At 39.8% G+C, this 18,060-nt stretch overlaps 2 protein-coding genes across 2 annotated transcripts; both read left to right on the top strand.

Annotated features, from left to right (window-relative positions):
- The first annotated feature begins 2,278 nt into the window (after positions 1-2,278).
- On the top strand, positions 2,279-6,163 carry LOC143324129 (chemerin-like receptor 1). Its single transcript, XM_076736346.1, has 2 exons — positions 2,279-2,337; positions 3,260-6,163. The coding sequence occupies exon 2, from the start codon at positions 3,271-3,273 to the stop codon at positions 4,387-4,389; it is 1,119 nt and encodes a 372-aa protein (XP_076592461.1). The 5' UTR covers positions 2,279-2,337; positions 3,260-3,270; the 3' UTR covers positions 4,390-6,163.
- An 8,873-nt stretch (positions 6,164-15,036) lies between these two features.
- Positions 15,037-17,584, top strand: LOC143325025 (uncharacterized). The gene has a single exon (XM_076737891.1). It carries the CDS (start codon positions 15,173-15,175, stop codon positions 17,096-17,098), a length of 1,926 nt encoding a protein of 641 aa, XP_076594006.1. The 5' UTR covers positions 15,037-15,172; the 3' UTR covers positions 17,099-17,584.
- The last annotated feature ends 476 nt before the right edge of the window (positions 17,585-18,060 follow it).

The raw sequence follows: 18,060 nt of genomic DNA, 5'->3' as shown, positions 1-18,060 counted from the left end.
GAGAGAGCTGTTTTACAAATCACGTAGCTCTCAGATTGAGGAGTTAAATATTATTTGCCATGTCTTTAATGATGTCCCTGAGGCCACAAGCCAAAACACGTCAGTCCATCAATAAAATCGTTCTTTATACTGCAACTGTTATTCAGACCTCCTCAGCCTGTTTCTCTTCTCATGCACCTTGGAGGTGAAGTTGTGCCAGAACCCCTCCTCTGCTCCTCAGATCAAGGACAGCAGCCTTCAGGAGGAAAAGCCACTGAAGCCCGCGGATTGATTTGTAGCCTTTAATAGCGTTAACGGTGCTACAAATCTGTTTACACTATTAATGGCTGCTAGTCAGTTGCCGTGTTCCAGCCCTTTTAAGTGCATTCCAGTCAAACCAGGAAGTGGGAAAATCATCAGTCACTTTTTATTATGTATAAATATAATGAGAATGTGCTTGAGTCAGTTATTATCAGCAGCTTTTACATAATGTCGTGTTGTAACAACTCAAACTGGTAGAATGTCTGATGAATTTGTTAATTTTATCAGTGAAATAGTTTTGACATGAATGTAAATTTATGATAACACTCTGTACATGAGGAAAACACCCACTGAAGAATTTAGATCTCTCTGTACCCTTTCACAATATCATTTGTGAAATTTGTGGACCCAAACTATGCTGCTAAAAGTACAAAGAGTAGTCAGATACAGCTGTGAGTGCATTGAGGGAATGTCTCAGTCAAAGCAAAACAGTTACTCAATGACACTTTTTAATGCTGTGCTACATTGTTGTTAATTGCTTTGTTAAAAATCTGACGTGTATGCTCCTCTTCACAACAACATTGAGAGTACAGGGACTAGATGGTATTATTTGATGTGCTTGAGAAGTAAAGTAATGCCAGCCCTGTTGGTGGAAAGTTTTTGTGTTTGCTCAAACTTATTGCATCAGTTATCAGTAATCGCCATCTGCAACAGTGTGGCAGCTGTTTTTCTAAATTTGAAAGGAAACAAAGTGATAAGATTACAAAACAGGACACTGACATGAAGGAACAGGCTGCAGACATCCTAGGCTTCTGCTACTTTCACTTCACTGATATTTAAATTAGATGCTAGAAATATCTCTTTTGCTTGAGGGATGGATACCGTTACGAAAAAGAAGTATACTTCAAGTTCATTTTATTAAGTATACTTAAGTAAAGCTCAAGTATATTTTTCCAAGTATACTTTATGCAGCAAGTGTACTAATATCAATGTATTAGTAGTATACTTCTAAGTGTGCTTTTTCAATACTTCTCGGGACTAAATTGGCCCACTTTTAGTTTATAGAAAGTATACTTTAAGGTTAAGAGAAGTAAACTTTGAGTACACAAGTAGTTTACATTTAAGCTTTATTTTGTACTAAAACTATACTACAAGTAAACTTATGGGGGGGGGGGGACAGAGTGACAGAGACAGCTGAAAACATGACAGGACATGACATGACAGGAAGGAGGGCAATGAGAGGGGATGACACGCAGCAAATTTTTTGTCTATGAAAGGACACTTTTAAGTATACTTCAAGTCTAAACTTAGTAACATCATACTGATAGTAGTATACTGATAGTAGTATACTATTTATACTTATAGTTTACTATTTCTATATTATTTTCACACTTTAAAATATACTACTAGATTACTATTTAGGTATACTTAATATGTAATGGCTCATAATAGCAGCCAGTATGTATCAAGTCTGTCACAATACTGTGACCTTGGAAGAAATGTCTTTTTTTTTTTTCTCAAATCAAATCAGACAAATGTTTATCTGTTTCTGTGTGGGTTAATAACACTACATAAAAGATGAAGTTCAGTCCCACCCATGTACTATTTACTCTAAGCTATTCCACCCCAAAGCTGAGTTGCTAATGCAAATTTACTTGTGGAATATGTAAGTTCATGAGGTAGCATGTAAAACATACTGCAGTGTACTTCAAAGGACCCAATATGTATGGGAAAAATATTTTAATAGGCCTTTTGTAAGGGTACAGAGAGGCAGCATAGTTCATGTGTTCATCTCCATGTGTTCATTAGCAGGCAGGGGGTTCGAGTTAGACATTGAAATATAAGATACATGTCCAGATGTTGACTGGGCAGCACAGAGGAGGTTACAGGTGTTCCTCCGGAGAATACTAGACTTTATGTATATTGTAGCTTCATCTGTCAATCAAGACACGTTTGTCGTTCTGTGAGTGCGCGCGTGCGGATCCTCCTCCGTGTGACATCACCGCTTCCCTCACGTTAGTATATAAAAAAGTGGCAACTTGATTCGTCTATTCTGATGCTGATTCGACCTCGACCGACTGGAGAGCTGTGAGAACGGTAAGTTATATAGCCTAATCATCATCATCATCATCATCATCATCATCAGATTTTTACAGAGGTTACGAAGTTGTTTAAAAGAAGTATGACAGTAAAAACTGGCCAGAGACCTCTCACCCGGGATTTGAATAAGAAAGCAGTGAAGTAGAGTTCATGAATTATGGTAAGATGGTTTATTTTAGAGAGCTTACTCTCAGCCAATATTGATCTTAAAAGCTGAAACATAGGCTCCTGTCGAACTGACAGGACAGATGGCTATCGGGGCTCCTGGAGCATCAACAATCCCAGGGGCCAGAGAAACCATTAGCACTTAACACTGCCAAAACTAAATGTATTACTTTTAATAGTTGAAATGTTGTTTCTAATGCTACTGCTCTGGCCAGCAAAACTAAATTACCGGGTGTTAAATTAGATAACTTCCTGTCTTGGTCTGATCATATTGATTACATTGACCCGCAAATGGGAAAGACCGTCGCTATTTCACGGAAATATTCTGCACGTTCCGTGTCCTGTTATGACTGATATTGTTCGGTCGCTTGTCAAATCACACCTGGAGTAATGTCCGGTCATGTGCTCAAATGCTCAGAAAGATCTTTTGAAAAACCTTATATATGTTTGTGTGTGTGTGTGTGTGTGTGTGTGTGTGTGTGTGTGTATATATATATGTACACATATACACATATATACACATATATGTATGTATGTATGTATATATGTATATACATACATACATACATACATACATACATACATATATATATATATATACACACACATATATATATGTGTATATATGTGTACATATATATATACACATACACACATACATACACACACACACACACACACACACACACACACACATATACATATATACAACAAAGCACAAAGCCCATGCTGTTTCTTCATGTTGCCATTGCAGGTCTCAAGACGATGTTGGAAATGAACAGTACCCCTTCCTATTACGTCCTTACAACAGATGCATTTGGATATAATGACACAGATTACTATATTGACGAGTATGCCGATCTGAGAAAGTCTCTCCACATTATGTCACTCATCGTGTACAGCCTGGCCTTTGTTCTTGGTACGCTTGGGAATGGAATAGTTATCTGGGTGACCGGCTTCAAGATGAAGAAAACAGTGAACACAGTTTGGTTCCTCAATCTTGCTGTGGCCGACTTCCTCTTCACAGCATTCCTGCCCCTGAGTGTGACATACCTGGCTTTAGATTTCCACTGGCCTTTCGGCAAGTTCATGTGCCGGCTGAACAGCACATTAAGCTCCCTGAACATATTTGCCAGTGTCTACATCCTGGTGGTGATCAGTGTGGACAGGTGTGTGTCTGTGGTGTGGCCCGTCTGGGCGCAGAACCATCGGAGTGTACGCAAGGCGTCCTATGTGAGTCTGAGTGTTTGGGTCCTGGCTCTGATTCTCAGCGCTCCATACTTCATCTTCAGGGACACTGGACCATCATATAATGGTGACGACATCATTATCTGCTTCAACAACTTTTCCCTTTCTGATGATTATGAAACACCGTCCGTGATCCAGCTAGGACAGTTTCGTCATCAGGCCATGACCATCACCCGCTTCCTGCTGGGATTTGTTGTCCCCTTCACTGTCATTGTCTCCTGTTATGCAGTAATAATCCATCGTCTCAGGAGAAACCGCACCCTGGCCAGCCAGTCAGGTCGGACTTCTAAGATCATCGCTGCTGTTATCACCGCTTTTTTCCTGTGCTGGGCTCCTTATCACATCATGGCTCTAATTGAATTTATAAATTACACGGCGACCAATCAAAGTCAAACTTTAGACCATGTCATTGTTGCCGGGATCCCTATAACCACCAGCCTGGCCTTTATCAACAGTTGCTTGAACCCGCTGCTGTATGTTTGCATGGGCCAAGATTTCAAAGATAGAGTCCGCAAATCCATCCTGAATGTACTGGAGACTGTCTTCCAGGAAGAGGCTTCTGGCTTGACCACTGATACAAAGTCAGTGGACACCAGTCGGAGCAAAGACAAGTCACTGCTAAGTACTGAGGTGTAATATGACATAAACAGAAGCTGTGAGCCCTCTATCGTCATAACATTGTGATTTAAAAGCAGCTATTTGACCTAATCAGCAAGATATTTCCCAAGCCTACTGTGCATAGCAAATCATTTTGACAGAAATCTAAATGTATGTATCAGATTTTTTTTTTTTTTGCTTTGGCTGTCTTTGTACAAGAGCCCTCAAATGCTAATGGAAGGAACTGTTGGTAATGTTTTACAATATGTTATAATGCCTTTTGTCTTAAAGCTTTGTTGAACAAGGTAGTAAGGGGATGTTTTTGATCATACAGAGCAAATGGCTCCATGAAATCTAGGCAGTGTTGTTGTTTGGTCTTTGACTCACAGCTTTCAGTCTATACCATAACATAACAGACCTAAAGGAGATTGTAAAATTCCATTTGCAAATGCAATTAGACCTGATTGTGAAATTACCATATTTTAGGCGTCAGTGAAGTACAGGATGATGAAAACATGCCATTAGCCATGGTATTGTTTATTTCGCTTTCCAAAACTGAAAACCGACTTAGCCTGGCTTAGCATACTGCTAAATAAATTGATTTAGCAGTTTCATATTGCATACTACTATGAAAAACAGTATGCAGTATGTAGTACTTACTGGCAGAGCTTAATTATTACTTATTGTCTTATTTATGTAGTACATACTGCATACTGCATTCATTGGTAGTATGTAGGTAGTTCAACTGAATGCAGCCACTGTCTTCCTTATTGAATTTATGCTAAACTTCTTTAAAGGCTGAAAATCAGTTTGTGTGCTCCACCCTTCTTTTCCCTTCGTGTGTATATTCAAGTCAATAAAGTGGATACTTAATTTCCTGTTGTTCTGCTCGATTGGATAATTTTAGGATAAATTTGTTAATTTCATTTGTGTAATAGGATATGTGAGCAGTGTGGGGGAAAGCTCATGAAAACATTTAAACCCCTGTGTGGAATTTCACACTGTACTTTTCTGTGTGAAAAGTAAGTTTTTAATCCCTTGTTACTATTAAATTAAAAAGCGTAGACATTTAGTTGTGCATTTTTTTTTAATTGTTTGATAATAAGGTACTGCCAGTAGTGTTTGGGAGAAGTTTTGTACTTCCTCAAAATAAAAAGCAATAACCAGAAAGCTAATATGGTGATTGTTACAGTAACGCTCAGCAGCGCGTACAGTATGTTAGCAACTGTGACGTAGCAGCTGGGCAGAGTTAACTTGTTTCCAATGCTAAGGCTAACGTTACTGGTCGTCACGGCAGCCGCGCAGACGCCACAGGGAGGAGGGGCTTGGAGGCAGGGCATGGGTGCAGCGGAGAGGGAGGGGAAGTGACGTGTAACTTGTGTTGGTTCAAATTTTCAGGCTACGTAGGCTGGGTCCTCCGAAGGATGCAGCCGCTGAATTGGGACACAGCTTAAGTCTGCTCTCTTCTCAATCTTACCTACTGCAGCTTTAAACTAAAAGCATAGACAACCTTTTCTACTGCAATAAGCTTCAAATAGTTGATGTGGTGAGATGATTCCTAAGCTACACCACCTCTGTCCAGCTCTTGGCAATGGCAACATCGGTCAGGGCGAGAGTGGAGATGTGAGCCCAGCATCATTTGTCAGGGTTTAGGTGCAATTCCTGTTGTGTAAAACAATGCTGCTGATTCCTCATGTCAAGGCGCCCCAGGCAGTCCACCAACTGAGGGCTGACATGAGTCTGATCAGAAACCATGACCACCTATTCCATGATCACAGCTTCTGTCTCCACTAGCTTAATCAGCAGCAGCACTGAGAATCTGAGAATTAGCTAATTGTTGATGTGGGTCCGCATTCTCATTCCTGTGTCTTCCATAGAGGATTAAACACTGTTTCCACACACTTGGAAAAACATGCACAGGCCAGAGAATCGTCATAGCAGAGGTGGCAATGCTGAGAAATCCCTCCCTGCTGAGGCAAGTTTTGGATATTTCCTGTGGAACAACAGTGTGGTGATATGGAAATGTGAGCCTGTCAGTGTCACTCAGAGTCTGTGTTATTGCATTGGATTCACTGCAGATGTTTATTGTATGAATGCAAAAAGGGCCATTTTGTAATGTAATGATCCAGAAAATAGGTAGATCAAATATTGGCCACATGCCAATATTTGATATGCACAACAATCATGGAGTAGAAAGCTTGGACAGCACCTTAACCCTACTCACCTCACAAGTTGAACTTAGTGGGCTGCTTCTCCATAACACTTTCTGTGCACCTAGCATGGTGAAAATGCACCAAGAGTCAGAGGGTAAATGGTTGTTGAATGGTGGCAGAGGGAAGAAATGAACAGATGACAGGACAAGCACTGAACTGCTTCACCTCACCCGAGGACTGATGCCACACCATCCCATGTGGGCTTCTAGTCAATATAGAAGTTAAAACTGAAAATCAGTCTGTGCTCCAGTGTAGACACTGTGCCACTCATACTCTTTAAAAGTCATCAAGCCCAACGAGAAGTCTCTGAAGCTGACATGATCCTGCTTGGCCCTGATGGCAAAAGATACCAAGCAAGCTACCACTGCACAACCCCCCAGCACCACCCCAATGCAGAGGGAGTGAGCAGGCTATATTGCAGCCACCTGGCACTCCTCAGTCATCACCGGAAAGGGTTGGCGACAATCAACAGGAACAGGCAACGCTTGAGGAGGACATCTTAGGAACACCAGAGGGCGACAAAGATTTCACTCAAAGTTCTTCTGTCCCTGCTTTGTTTAACAGTGAAGTAATGAACAACAAAGCAGTATAGCCGTGATATTGCAGATCACTGTTTGCCTGAGTAACAGCACAAATATTCAAGAATGAAATTCACAACAGCACACAAAGAAATGGAAGTTAAATTAATAAATTAACAGTAACACTTTTAATAACAATCATCCATCAAAGAAATGCATATGGTAGTTACTATGAACTCATTATGTATTATGTAAAGCAACAACTAAACCCAGTAAATGCCTCTTGACTTGATGTTTTTTGTCCTCCTTTTTTAAAGTGTTGGTAGTAAGTATTAAGTGTTGATTTATTATTGTAGACTTTTCTTCTGACAGACTACTATTGAGGGGGTTGGATAATCCACTTTGGACTCAGCAGTAGTACAAGATTTGAACATGAGTAAGGCTTTAGCAAATGAAGACGCAGTAGTGGATGTACTTCTCCACACTGAGGAAGGCATGTAATATTTTGTGTAAGGAGGGTTTGTTATAAAGCTGTATGATGCTGGGGTACAAGGTGGGATGCTGATGTGGATGAAGAATTTCTTGAGAGATCTTACTGTTTGAATAAGTGTGGGTAATCAGCCCAGTTTGTTTAATATATGATTAATTATATTTTATATTGTTAAGTGGGAAATGGTTTGGCAGTATGACTATTTATTCGCTGATGATGGGTCCATATTGAAAACAGGTCAAAATTTTGACAATATTCACATGCAACTGCATCAGGTATTGGATTGAGTGGCATCGGCAAAGCAGTGACGAGATGAGACATCTAACATTACATTTCAAACTGTCAGTGTATGTGGTATTTGGTATTAGAAAGAAATCCTTTAGCATAATTTTTCATGCAGGGTAGTCTGATACACTTCCATAGGCACAAAATGGCATAAAGAGCAAGGACAGTCCACCTATGGAGGAGGTTGGGGTGGTTGGATGGATCAGTCCCCAATGAAGGAATAGGAATGAGCATTCCACAATTCCAGATACAACATGGAAAGCACATATCAAATCATGTGTCAGTCTTCACTACAGAACTTGTAGCAATCTTGTGGGCATATGGATGGGTGGAGGAAGTTAAACCAGCAAAGATAATTATATGCTCAAATTCCACTGCAGCACTGATGGAAGTGAAGAGCGGGAAATGGGGCCCAGACCAGATCTAATAGTAGAGATTTTGACTGTATTAAATCAAGTGTCTTAGCTGGGGGATACTGTGGGTTTGACAGTGGTTAAATGTAACAATAATGTAACACAAGGGAATATTGATAATGCCCAATTTAGAATACACATACATACATCTATCAATACATAAGTGGGCCACATTAGAATTTGTCAGTTTCGATGAGCGCTGTCTGGCAGTGTTGACTGTAAAGTCTGACAGCAGCATGAAGGTGAAACAACCTGTCACTGCCTGGTGCTATAGCTGCCCAGTGCTGTCAGACTGTCATGCATGGGGTGACACATGTTCTCCATCAGGCATGAAATCGTTCTCTGCTCTTCCACCACCTCCACTGTGTCTGCAGCCTGTGCGTATCTGAGTGGATGCCACAGGCCATGTCAGTGTTTGCAGAGGAGGGAATATACACCATTATTGCAATAACATGCAAGAATTTCCTTGATAGATAGTATGGCCTCACGCTAATGGAAAACAGTTCAATGTCTTTACTGCAGAATTGTTTAATAGTGATGTACCCAGAGTTACACCATATTGTTAACAAATACTGCCAGCCCTCCTTCCTTCCTCTTACTACTCTCCATGGTACTTACCATGAAGGGCCTGTTTGTGATGTCTCCTCCAAATGTGGACCTCAGCCCTGGCACTACTTCCTCATCTCTTCCCTCTCAACTCAGAGGGAACATCTGCAAAAACTGTTCGTAGTAATATGTGAATTATCTGTGCAATAATCTGTGCAATAATGTAAATACTATTTAGAATTTCTGAAGATGACGTTTATTTTTTTATTCCACTCTTTTGTATATACTTATTCACTACACTATCTGCTTTATTGGTGCTGCTGTAAACTGGAATTTCCCCTTGTGGGACTAATAAAGGAATATTGAATTGAATTGAATTGAATTGAATTGAATTGAATTGAATTGAATTGAATTGAATTGAATTGAATTGAATTGAATTGAATTGAATTGATCCCTCCTCGGCCAGCACTGGTGAGTGACAGAGTACTATAAGCTGATCCCTGGTGCAAACAATGGGGCCATGGCTGTTTGGGATTGCCAGATACAATTATAACCAATGTAAAAACCAGTAGAAAAACCAGGGCAAAGTCAACAATTTTAATGTCTATGGAGCACAGACAAGAAAAGATGCGGGTCAAGGAAACTAAAGAGAAAGCTCAACAGTGTTTGTGACAGGGTGCTACTTATGCCATCTTGAATATCACACATGATAAAGCAGATAAAAGAGCCATCAACAGAAAAAAAAATACATCTCAAAGTACTGTAAGGAGGGGTTCAGTATAACAGCCTAATTCAACGAGGAATAGCAAAGGTATGGCAAAAAAGAATGGGAGGAGCAAACAAAGGCAGGTTTCATTTTGCATCTGTGGAGAGGCTGAAAACAATAAAAATAAATGTATTTCCTGCACTGGAGTCCACCTAAGGATGTAATTGAGCCAATGGCGTATTGTAAATGACCCGTGGAGGGCAGCAAGACGCCTTCGCTGCGTCGAGTCTGCCGCAAATTCATCAGAAGAAGAAGAAAAGATGACGTCATAGTGGTTACCATCTTAAGAGGCGAAAGAGGCCTTGCTGCAATTAACAGTCATTTGCTGCAGGACGGTAGCAAATGAACTCTGCAAATTAAATCCACTGTATTCTTGGATGTACCAGATTGTGTGGTAAGTTGTGTCTAAGTCGTCTGTTCGAGATAAATGGCTGAGCTGTAAATGTCTGGTTACACATAAATCACAGTAATTTTTTCTCCTTGCTAAATAGCGTTAGCTAGCAGCAGCTAACATTAGCTATCATCTGACCACAATACTAGTCCACAGCATCACATTAAGTCGAAACCGTTTGTGGTTGGTCTTACTGAATGCTTGCCTGTAGTTTGTGCCTTTCAAGGAACCTTCGCCAGTGCGTATTTTCAATGCAACATTAGCTTTCGAAGTAGGCTAACTTTAACAAGCTACCTAGCTACAATAGATGTCTATTTGGGAAGGGTTCCGTCGCCCCCTGGCTGCATAGGTCTCCTGGTGAAACATACACGGTTTTTCGTGATAATCGCGAAATTCTACTCAGAGACGTATGTGTTTGTACATAATGTTCACGAGCGTAGGGGAAATCTCGTCAGAGCTTTTTAGACTGAATATACCTGCAGAATATATGAGATATCTCCACCTGCTACGCACAGAACATTGTAAATGTTTTGAATTTGTTTTGATTCTGTCCCCAAAACGGATGTGCTCAGTTTCAAACAGCCATCACATGCGAACTTATTTAATTTTGTTCAGACGTTAATTTGATAAGAGTTTTTTTTGAATTGCCGTATGTGTAGTATCTGCTAAATTTTCAGATGTAGTTAATTCACAGTAAAATTTACAGTGTATATATTGACTACAATAAGGCTACTCTGAAATTAACAAGGCAGTTATAATGTGTCTGACATCTTATAAGCTCTGGAGTAAGAAAATATAACCTGCATCAAAGCTGTTTCTTTGATGGGAAACTAGCAGTATTTTGTGTAGTATCCTATTGTCTTCTGTATGATCTGTGGAGAGAAGCATTAGTTTGGCTGTGTTGTATCAAGACTGGGCAGGATTTAGACACTTCTTGTTCATCACAAAATCACCTGAGGTTGGAAGTAGTTTTCAAGCAGCAGAGGTTACAACTGCACTGCTTGAAAGCTGGAGAGACCAAAAAATAGTGTTAAAAATTAATCATTGGTTGTGTGTCTTGCTCTTGTGCTGACACATTATGCTGTGTTGTGATTGGGGAAAAAGGTTTTTGTTTTTATTTTTTTGCATATTGCATTGCTGTTGTTGCGCCTTGTTATATGTAAGAATTTACCTCTAGCAACCAGTGCAGTTCTTTGAAGTACATGGAATAATGGCTGTTTTCTTCTGTATATCTAGTCCAGTCAGTCTGAAAGCCCCCAAATGATGTACTCATATCAGCATTACCAACAAGTACAAGTTGACTGGTATTCAGTTTCTCTGTTATTTTAAGTGACCACTGCACATGCAAAATGCTGGAGACCAAATCATTTGGAAATTATTTGAAAAATGAAAAATCATCTTGAGGTGGAAATATAATTGATGAGTAAACAACAGTTTAACAACTGTTTGTTGCTTGCTTCTTGCCCTTTTATCTGATACACTTCATCCAGCCAGAAATGAATAACTCTGCATCACAAAGCTGATATTGAAAAATGTTCCACAAACAGCTTGAACTTAGATTGTAAATTTGGTTTGGAGGCTTGCTGCCAAAATGCCGGGAAGCACTTCCGTAGGAAATATGTACAGTTATATGTGTAGTGTTTTTTCCCGGCTGTATTGTTTAAAGCTGCCATAATCCATATTTAAAATAATTCTCACTATTGTTACAGAATCATGTCCAGTTTTGTACTTTTAAAAAAAGATACTGTTACCTGTTCAGCACCAATCTGCAGACAGACACAGTATGTGATTGTCGTAAGTGTGTCTGCTGAACACAGTGGAGCATTTAGTGACAAGCTGAAATGCATCACCGGTATCACCGTTTGCAGCTAGAATAGTCATTTACCACATTAACAATGTCTAGACTGTATTTCTGATTAATTTAATGTTATCTTCATTGAAAAAACATTGTTTTTCTTTAAAAAATAAGGACATTTTTAAGTGACCCCAAACTTTTAAACAGCAGTGTATATCACACTACCTTCTGCGATGGCTGGAACTGCTTCTCTTTGGTGAGACATCTGATGTCAGATGGTAGTGATGATGGAAATGGGGAACAAATCCTCAGGACTTGCATTTAATTTGCAGAGGAATGTTGTTGTATCTGGCTTTGAGCTGTCATTGTGTTGGAGCTCAATGATGTGATGTGAATGATTTGTGTTGTAGGTTGTCAGGTGCATCAGATGCTCTGCAGTGGCAACAAGGCACTCTTTACAAGTTCTCTTTCAGAATGATGTTTCAGCTTCTTAGATATTCACTCTCTCACCACAAATCTGCATAACATTGTCTCTGTCAGAATGCATTCTTGTGAAAGCTGCTTGTCAGGCACCCAAACTCTGTCAAAGGAAAATTGACCACAACAGAGTCATCAGTTGGATTTAAGCTCTTTACTTGCAGAATAGAAAGGGTACAAGTAGTACAAATGCTTTGGGATAGTGTTATTTAATTCTCTAGTGTCTAAAATACAGCACAATGAAACAAATGCATGCACATCTGTTCAGTGATACAGATCAAGCTTGCTAGGCTAGCCAGTTATAGCCAGTTAACTAGTTACTACTTGAAACCTTAGAGCAGTAATATTGGAATTTACATCATCAGTGGTTTCTGCAGGGCAGAGAGGATGAGTGGAAAAAGAAGGAAACACACACATACGGTCATTTCAAAGTAAATATCAAAGGTCTCCGAACATAAATGTCCCTGAACGTGAAGAATTCATAACAGCAGAAATATTTTGTTTCTTTTCTGGGGCTGGGACAGGGTGGTTAAGCATAAGAGTTTAGTTGAATGGTTGTTGTGAGAAATAAAACAGCCTTGAGTATGTGGGTAAGTCTGTATCAGTTTTAAAAATGTGGCTTTTCCTTTCTGATGCCAAAAAGCTGTGACTGGTGAAGCAGCTTGGCGGCAGCTGTTGTACACAGTGTTTGCGGCTCAGCCACAGTACCAGTTTCTCCTTCAGAGTTACAAGAGCCCTCTTAGTGGCATCCTATACTGGTGCTTTTCTTCTGACTCTAGGGGACAGCTTGTCAGTGCCTTCGAAGTTTTTTTTTTTTTTTTTTAATTATTATTCTGTCGAGGTAAACCACAGAATTAAATACAACTTGGATTCCAGTTTGGACAATGTGTAAAACCATAAATTAACACAGAATGCAATGATTTGCAAACCCTTTTTGACTCATATTCAGTTGAATACCGGAAAAAAAGACAAGATATTTAATTTTCAAGCTGATAAACTTGCCTGCAGCATGTTCCAAAAAGGTTGGGATGAAGTTTAGCATTAATAGTGCCTTAACAGATGTACAAATTGCAATTGCTATGGGCACTACGCACCACCACATCCTTCACAAATGCTGGTTTTTGACCTTGAAACAGTTAACAGTCATTTGTATGGTTCTTTCCCTCTTGAGCTCAGAGGACACAAAGTCCTTGATTTCCAAAACAATTTGAAACATGGGCTCGTCAAACCACAGCACACTTTTCCTTTGTGTCAGTCCCTCTCAGTGCCCAGAGAAGTTGGCAGTGTGTCTGGAAGTTGTTAATATATGGGTTTTGCTTTGCATGGTAGAATCTTAACTTGCATTTGTAGATGCACAATGACCTATGTTTACCAACAATGGTTTTCTGTGTTACTGAGCCCATGTACTAAAATCTTTATACGTCATGTCAGTTTTTACCACAGGGAGGGAATGAAAGTGACGGGCATGTGATGCTGGTTTTCATCCTTGCCCCTTAGGTGAAGAGATTTCTCCAGATTGTCTCAATCCTTTGGTAATATTATGGATTGTAGATGGTGAAATTCCTAAATTCTTTCCATTAGTAGGTGGAGTAATCTTATTTTATGACTCTTTGTCCATGCAGTTTTTCACCCAGTGGTTAACCTCTCTCCATCCTTTCTTGTGAACAACTGAGCCTTTCAAGGATGCCCCTTTCACACCCAATCATGATACTAACACCTGTTACCAATGAACCTGTTTATCTGTGGAATGTTCCAAACAGGTGTTTTTGGAGCATCCCACAACTTTCACAGTCTTTGGTTGCCCCTGTTCCAACTTGTTTGACGTGTTCCTGACATCAAATTAAGAATAAGCCGATATTTACAAAAATCAGTGAAGTTAAGGTAAAAAACTCAACATATTGTCTTTGTAACATTTTCAATTTAGTGTGTGGCAAATTATGGCATTCTGTATACGTTTTACCGAGTGCCCCAACTTTTTTGGAATCAGAGTTGTAATGCTACATAATATTCTGTTACTTAAAATCAGTACAGTACATTAAGTGTGGCTTAACCCTCTCACTTTGGCTGTTCTTTCCTTTTTTACAACATTTTTTTTTTTTTGAAAATATCAATAGTTTCATAATGAGTGTAAATAAGTTTTAAAAATCACAGTGTCTTTTTTCCCTGAAAGGCCTGAATAAGTGCAGGCACTGTTAGTTGTTGAGACGGATTCACTGTTGATTGTGTCAGTACTGAGAACTGATTTTTTTCCCCCAAATTTAAATGTTATTGCTGCATTGGAACCATTTCTATGTTGGGTAACATGAGTCCGCTAAATTTTGACATTGACAGAGAAACTGCATTTAATGTGGATCACGTCATGACCATACCCAATCCACCTCATAAGGTCAGTACTGATGCCGATGCCAGTTTGGCATATAAGATTGGTGTCTTCCTAGTGGTCATGCAAGGTACTATGATCCGACATGACAATGACTGGAATTTGGCCAACAATTCTTAAAGACTGTGTGGGCAAAGTCACGGGCAACCTCTCAAATGTTCAAAAATCTGGAAAGTGTTACATTTATCTGTTCTCAGCAGTCCTCAACTGAATAGGTGGTTGAAGGGACATTGGTGTACTGGGAATAAAGAGAAAAATGCTTGCATGCTCACAGTAGAAGGCAGGTCTTGCTTTCTTAAGTTTTTCAAATGTTATGTTATCAGAATTGAAAAAAATTGTTAAGCAAACTTGTTTGATAATTCTTTGTTTTATCCCCACAGGTGCGGATGCAACAGGGAAGACCTTAGCAGAGGGGTGAACATTTGGCTCATAAGGATGTCTTTTTAGGACCAGTCTCTTGAGAGATTGGACATACTGATTCCCCCATGGAAACCAACTTTGTGAGTGTCTGGACAGAGTTTTTAATCATACTTGCAGATTGAAAAGTGATGCCATCAGCTCATGGACAAAATTATTTCATCATGGAAAAGCAGAAATCAGTGAATACTGTTGCTCCAACACAGTTGGGTGGAGAATCAAGTACTTTCATCTGCACTGAGTGTGGTGATGGGTTCAGTCAGTACTCTAATGTGTTGGCACACATGGCCATACATGGACCTTTGGAGTCATTCTCCTTTGATGGCTCATCCAATGGATTTGAAGTCCCTCGAGAATATGTCCTACAAGAAAACGGTACACTGACAGTTGTGAACGGCTTGCTGCAGTCACATTCGTCTGTAAAACCAGTATCTCCTGGAGTCCTGCCATCACATTTTCCGTCCCCTATCAAACCAGTTTCTCCAACTCCAGGGCCACAGCCGTCTCCTTATAGAAATGTGTTCCGGCCAAGGCCATCAGACTTGAACTTGGACAAGTCTCGCCAGGGCCATTACCGTTGTGAAATATGTGGCAGATCATTTAACAGCCTGCAGAGTTTACATCGTCACCAACAGTATCGAAACACAGAGCGGGGTTACAAGTGCACGTTGTGCTGTAAGATCTTTGAAGGTAGTCAGGACCTTAAGAAACACCTCCAAGACCATGCCAATGAAAGGTTTCACATCTGTGGCAATTGTGGTAAGCGATTTCTTAAAGTGGATGCACTGAATGCTCATCAAAAAGAAAACCACCTCTCCCCCAAGGCTACAGCATTGGGTAAATATGAGAATAAGCAGGAAAAAAAGATTGAGAAAACATATCCCTGTAGGAAGTGCAAGTTGAATTTTTTCTGGATGTCAGATTTTCAGGCACATTCACTGCACCATTGCAAAGGAAAAGAGCCTGATGCTACCTTTGCACCTGATACTGAAACTGAAGTGAACTCCAAGAACATAGAGCACACGCCACTGCAAAACTGCTTCAGCAATGGTATGCCTATTGATGTTAAGAATGGGGATAGTAAAGACTTTAGGGATACTAGTGGTGAGATAGATACTGAATACTCTTTCACACCATACAGGTGTGGTTTATGTGGGGATCGTTTCCAAAAGTTAACATCTCTGAAGGAGCATCATCTCACACATCAGACTCAGGAGGAAATAGATCAGTTGAATCAAGAATCACAAAGAACTTTTAAGCGAAGAATACCTCCTAAAGGCAGACGTAGAAGAGGGGGTAATCCAAATGGCAAGCTGCATCCTTGCAAGCACTGTCACCGTGTCTTTAATCATTCTAGTAGTTTATCTCGGCACATGAGATACCATAAGGGTACTATGCACACATGTGTATTTTGTGGTAGACATTTTCCACAGCGCTGTGATTTGAGAAGGCATATAGTCATGTACCACAAAGCTGAATTAGAAAAGAAACCAGGTTTGAAACACTTGTACACAAATCCACAAAATGGGCCTGCCCCCAAATCTCTTAATGGAGAGAAAAACACATTCTCTCCAGAGGAAAAAACAAAGAGCTCCTCTGATGAACAAACGGCATCACCAGAGGACCATCCAAAGGGGAAACAGTCTGGAAAAGCGGGCCGAGTTAACTACAAGTGTCAGGAATGTGGAAAGAGATTTGGGCTGTTATGTGTGTACCAACGGCACTTGCGCTATCACAAAAAGGAACCTAGTAAGTGCCCCAGGTGTCCGGCTCAATTCAGGAACTCTTCATCCCTTGAACTTCACCTTCAAAATCACCCAAGTGCTGGAGAAGCATGTGACATTGGACATACGTGCCATGGCACTGGTTCCAGTGTGGATATTGCCCTAGAAAAGGGTAATGCAGAGGACGTAGAGGATGACTATATGAACCGTACTCGAAATAAGAAAGGAAATTCTGCAGAGGTTCTTTATGAATGCACTGAGTGCACTGAGACATTCTCATGCTTGGAAACGTTTCTTCAGCACCAGACTTCTCATGGCTCAGAAACTCGGTAACTGTCATGTCAAACCCATTAATCATTGCTGTTGCCAACAATCAAGCTCTCAGGAGTGTAGTGTTTTTGACTCTTGAATGCAATACTTAATAACTGTATAGATTACTGAAAGGTTTGTTTATATTGGTTGTTGAGGAATTTCAGAAGCCAGTTGGAACCAGGAAGTAAGGTTTTGGGTGGGGAGCATGCCAAAATAGTTTTAAATTTAAGAAATAAAGAAATTGACATGTCTGAAGTGCATATTCTCCTATGGGCTACAGATGTAGTTAACTTGATGTTCCACCAATTGTTGACTAGCTAGCATTGTATTCTCTGTGGCTGAACATGCTGTTATTGTCAACGTTACTGCTGCATTTTTCATGTTTTACTCGCAAATATGTGATTTTGATATTTTCTTTAATTTGTGGAATGTATGTATCTTCCTTTTGGATAGCATTGTCACTGAATAGGTTTTTAATTGTGCCATTAAAATTGTACAGAGATATTACTTTATGTGCTATCAATTTTGCTTTGACTTTCTTTTTACTGATATTTGGCATTAAGAAAATCCCATTAGCTATATATTTTTATTCCTTCTATGTGTAGTGTGTGTATAATTTAAACACACAAACTGGATATTGTGTTCACGGACAAGTGAACAATTTCCTAAAATGATGTCAGTGAAAATTAAACAGCACTCACACTGACTAAGAGTACAGTTTTCTCTACTGTTTGAAATTGCCTTAAATTCCCCCACTGTAAATTCTTGTCCTTTTGTTGACTATTTCAGGACATGGGGTAGTGTATTTAAAAGTTTTTTTTGTCTAATTCTGCTCTACCTCTGGGGACCAACATCTGTAAAATACTGTGATAGTAGAGAGGAATCCTTGTGTTGAGTGGGTTAAATGGGGAATCACTAATGATGGATGAGGGCAACTTTATTGGCTACTTGATTTCAAAGATACTTAACAAGTTGTGACAACT

The sequence above is a fragment of the Chaetodon auriga genome, chromosome 8, assembly GCF_051107435.1.
Source record: "Chaetodon auriga isolate fChaAug3 chromosome 8, fChaAug3.hap1, whole genome shotgun sequence".
Lineage (NCBI taxonomy): Eukaryota > Metazoa > Chordata > Actinopteri > Chaetodontiformes > Chaetodontidae > Chaetodon > Chaetodon auriga.
This window is presented reverse-complemented; position numbering and strand designations above follow the sequence as displayed.

Coding starts and splice junctions, on each gene's coding strand:
- LOC143324129 (XM_076736346.1), top strand. CDS start 3,271: ATGTTGGAAATGAACAGTACCCCTTCCTATTACGTCCTTACAACAGAT.
- LOC143325025 (XM_076737891.1), top strand. CDS start 15,173: ATGCCATCAGCTCATGGACAAAATTATTTCATCATGGAAAAGCAGAAA.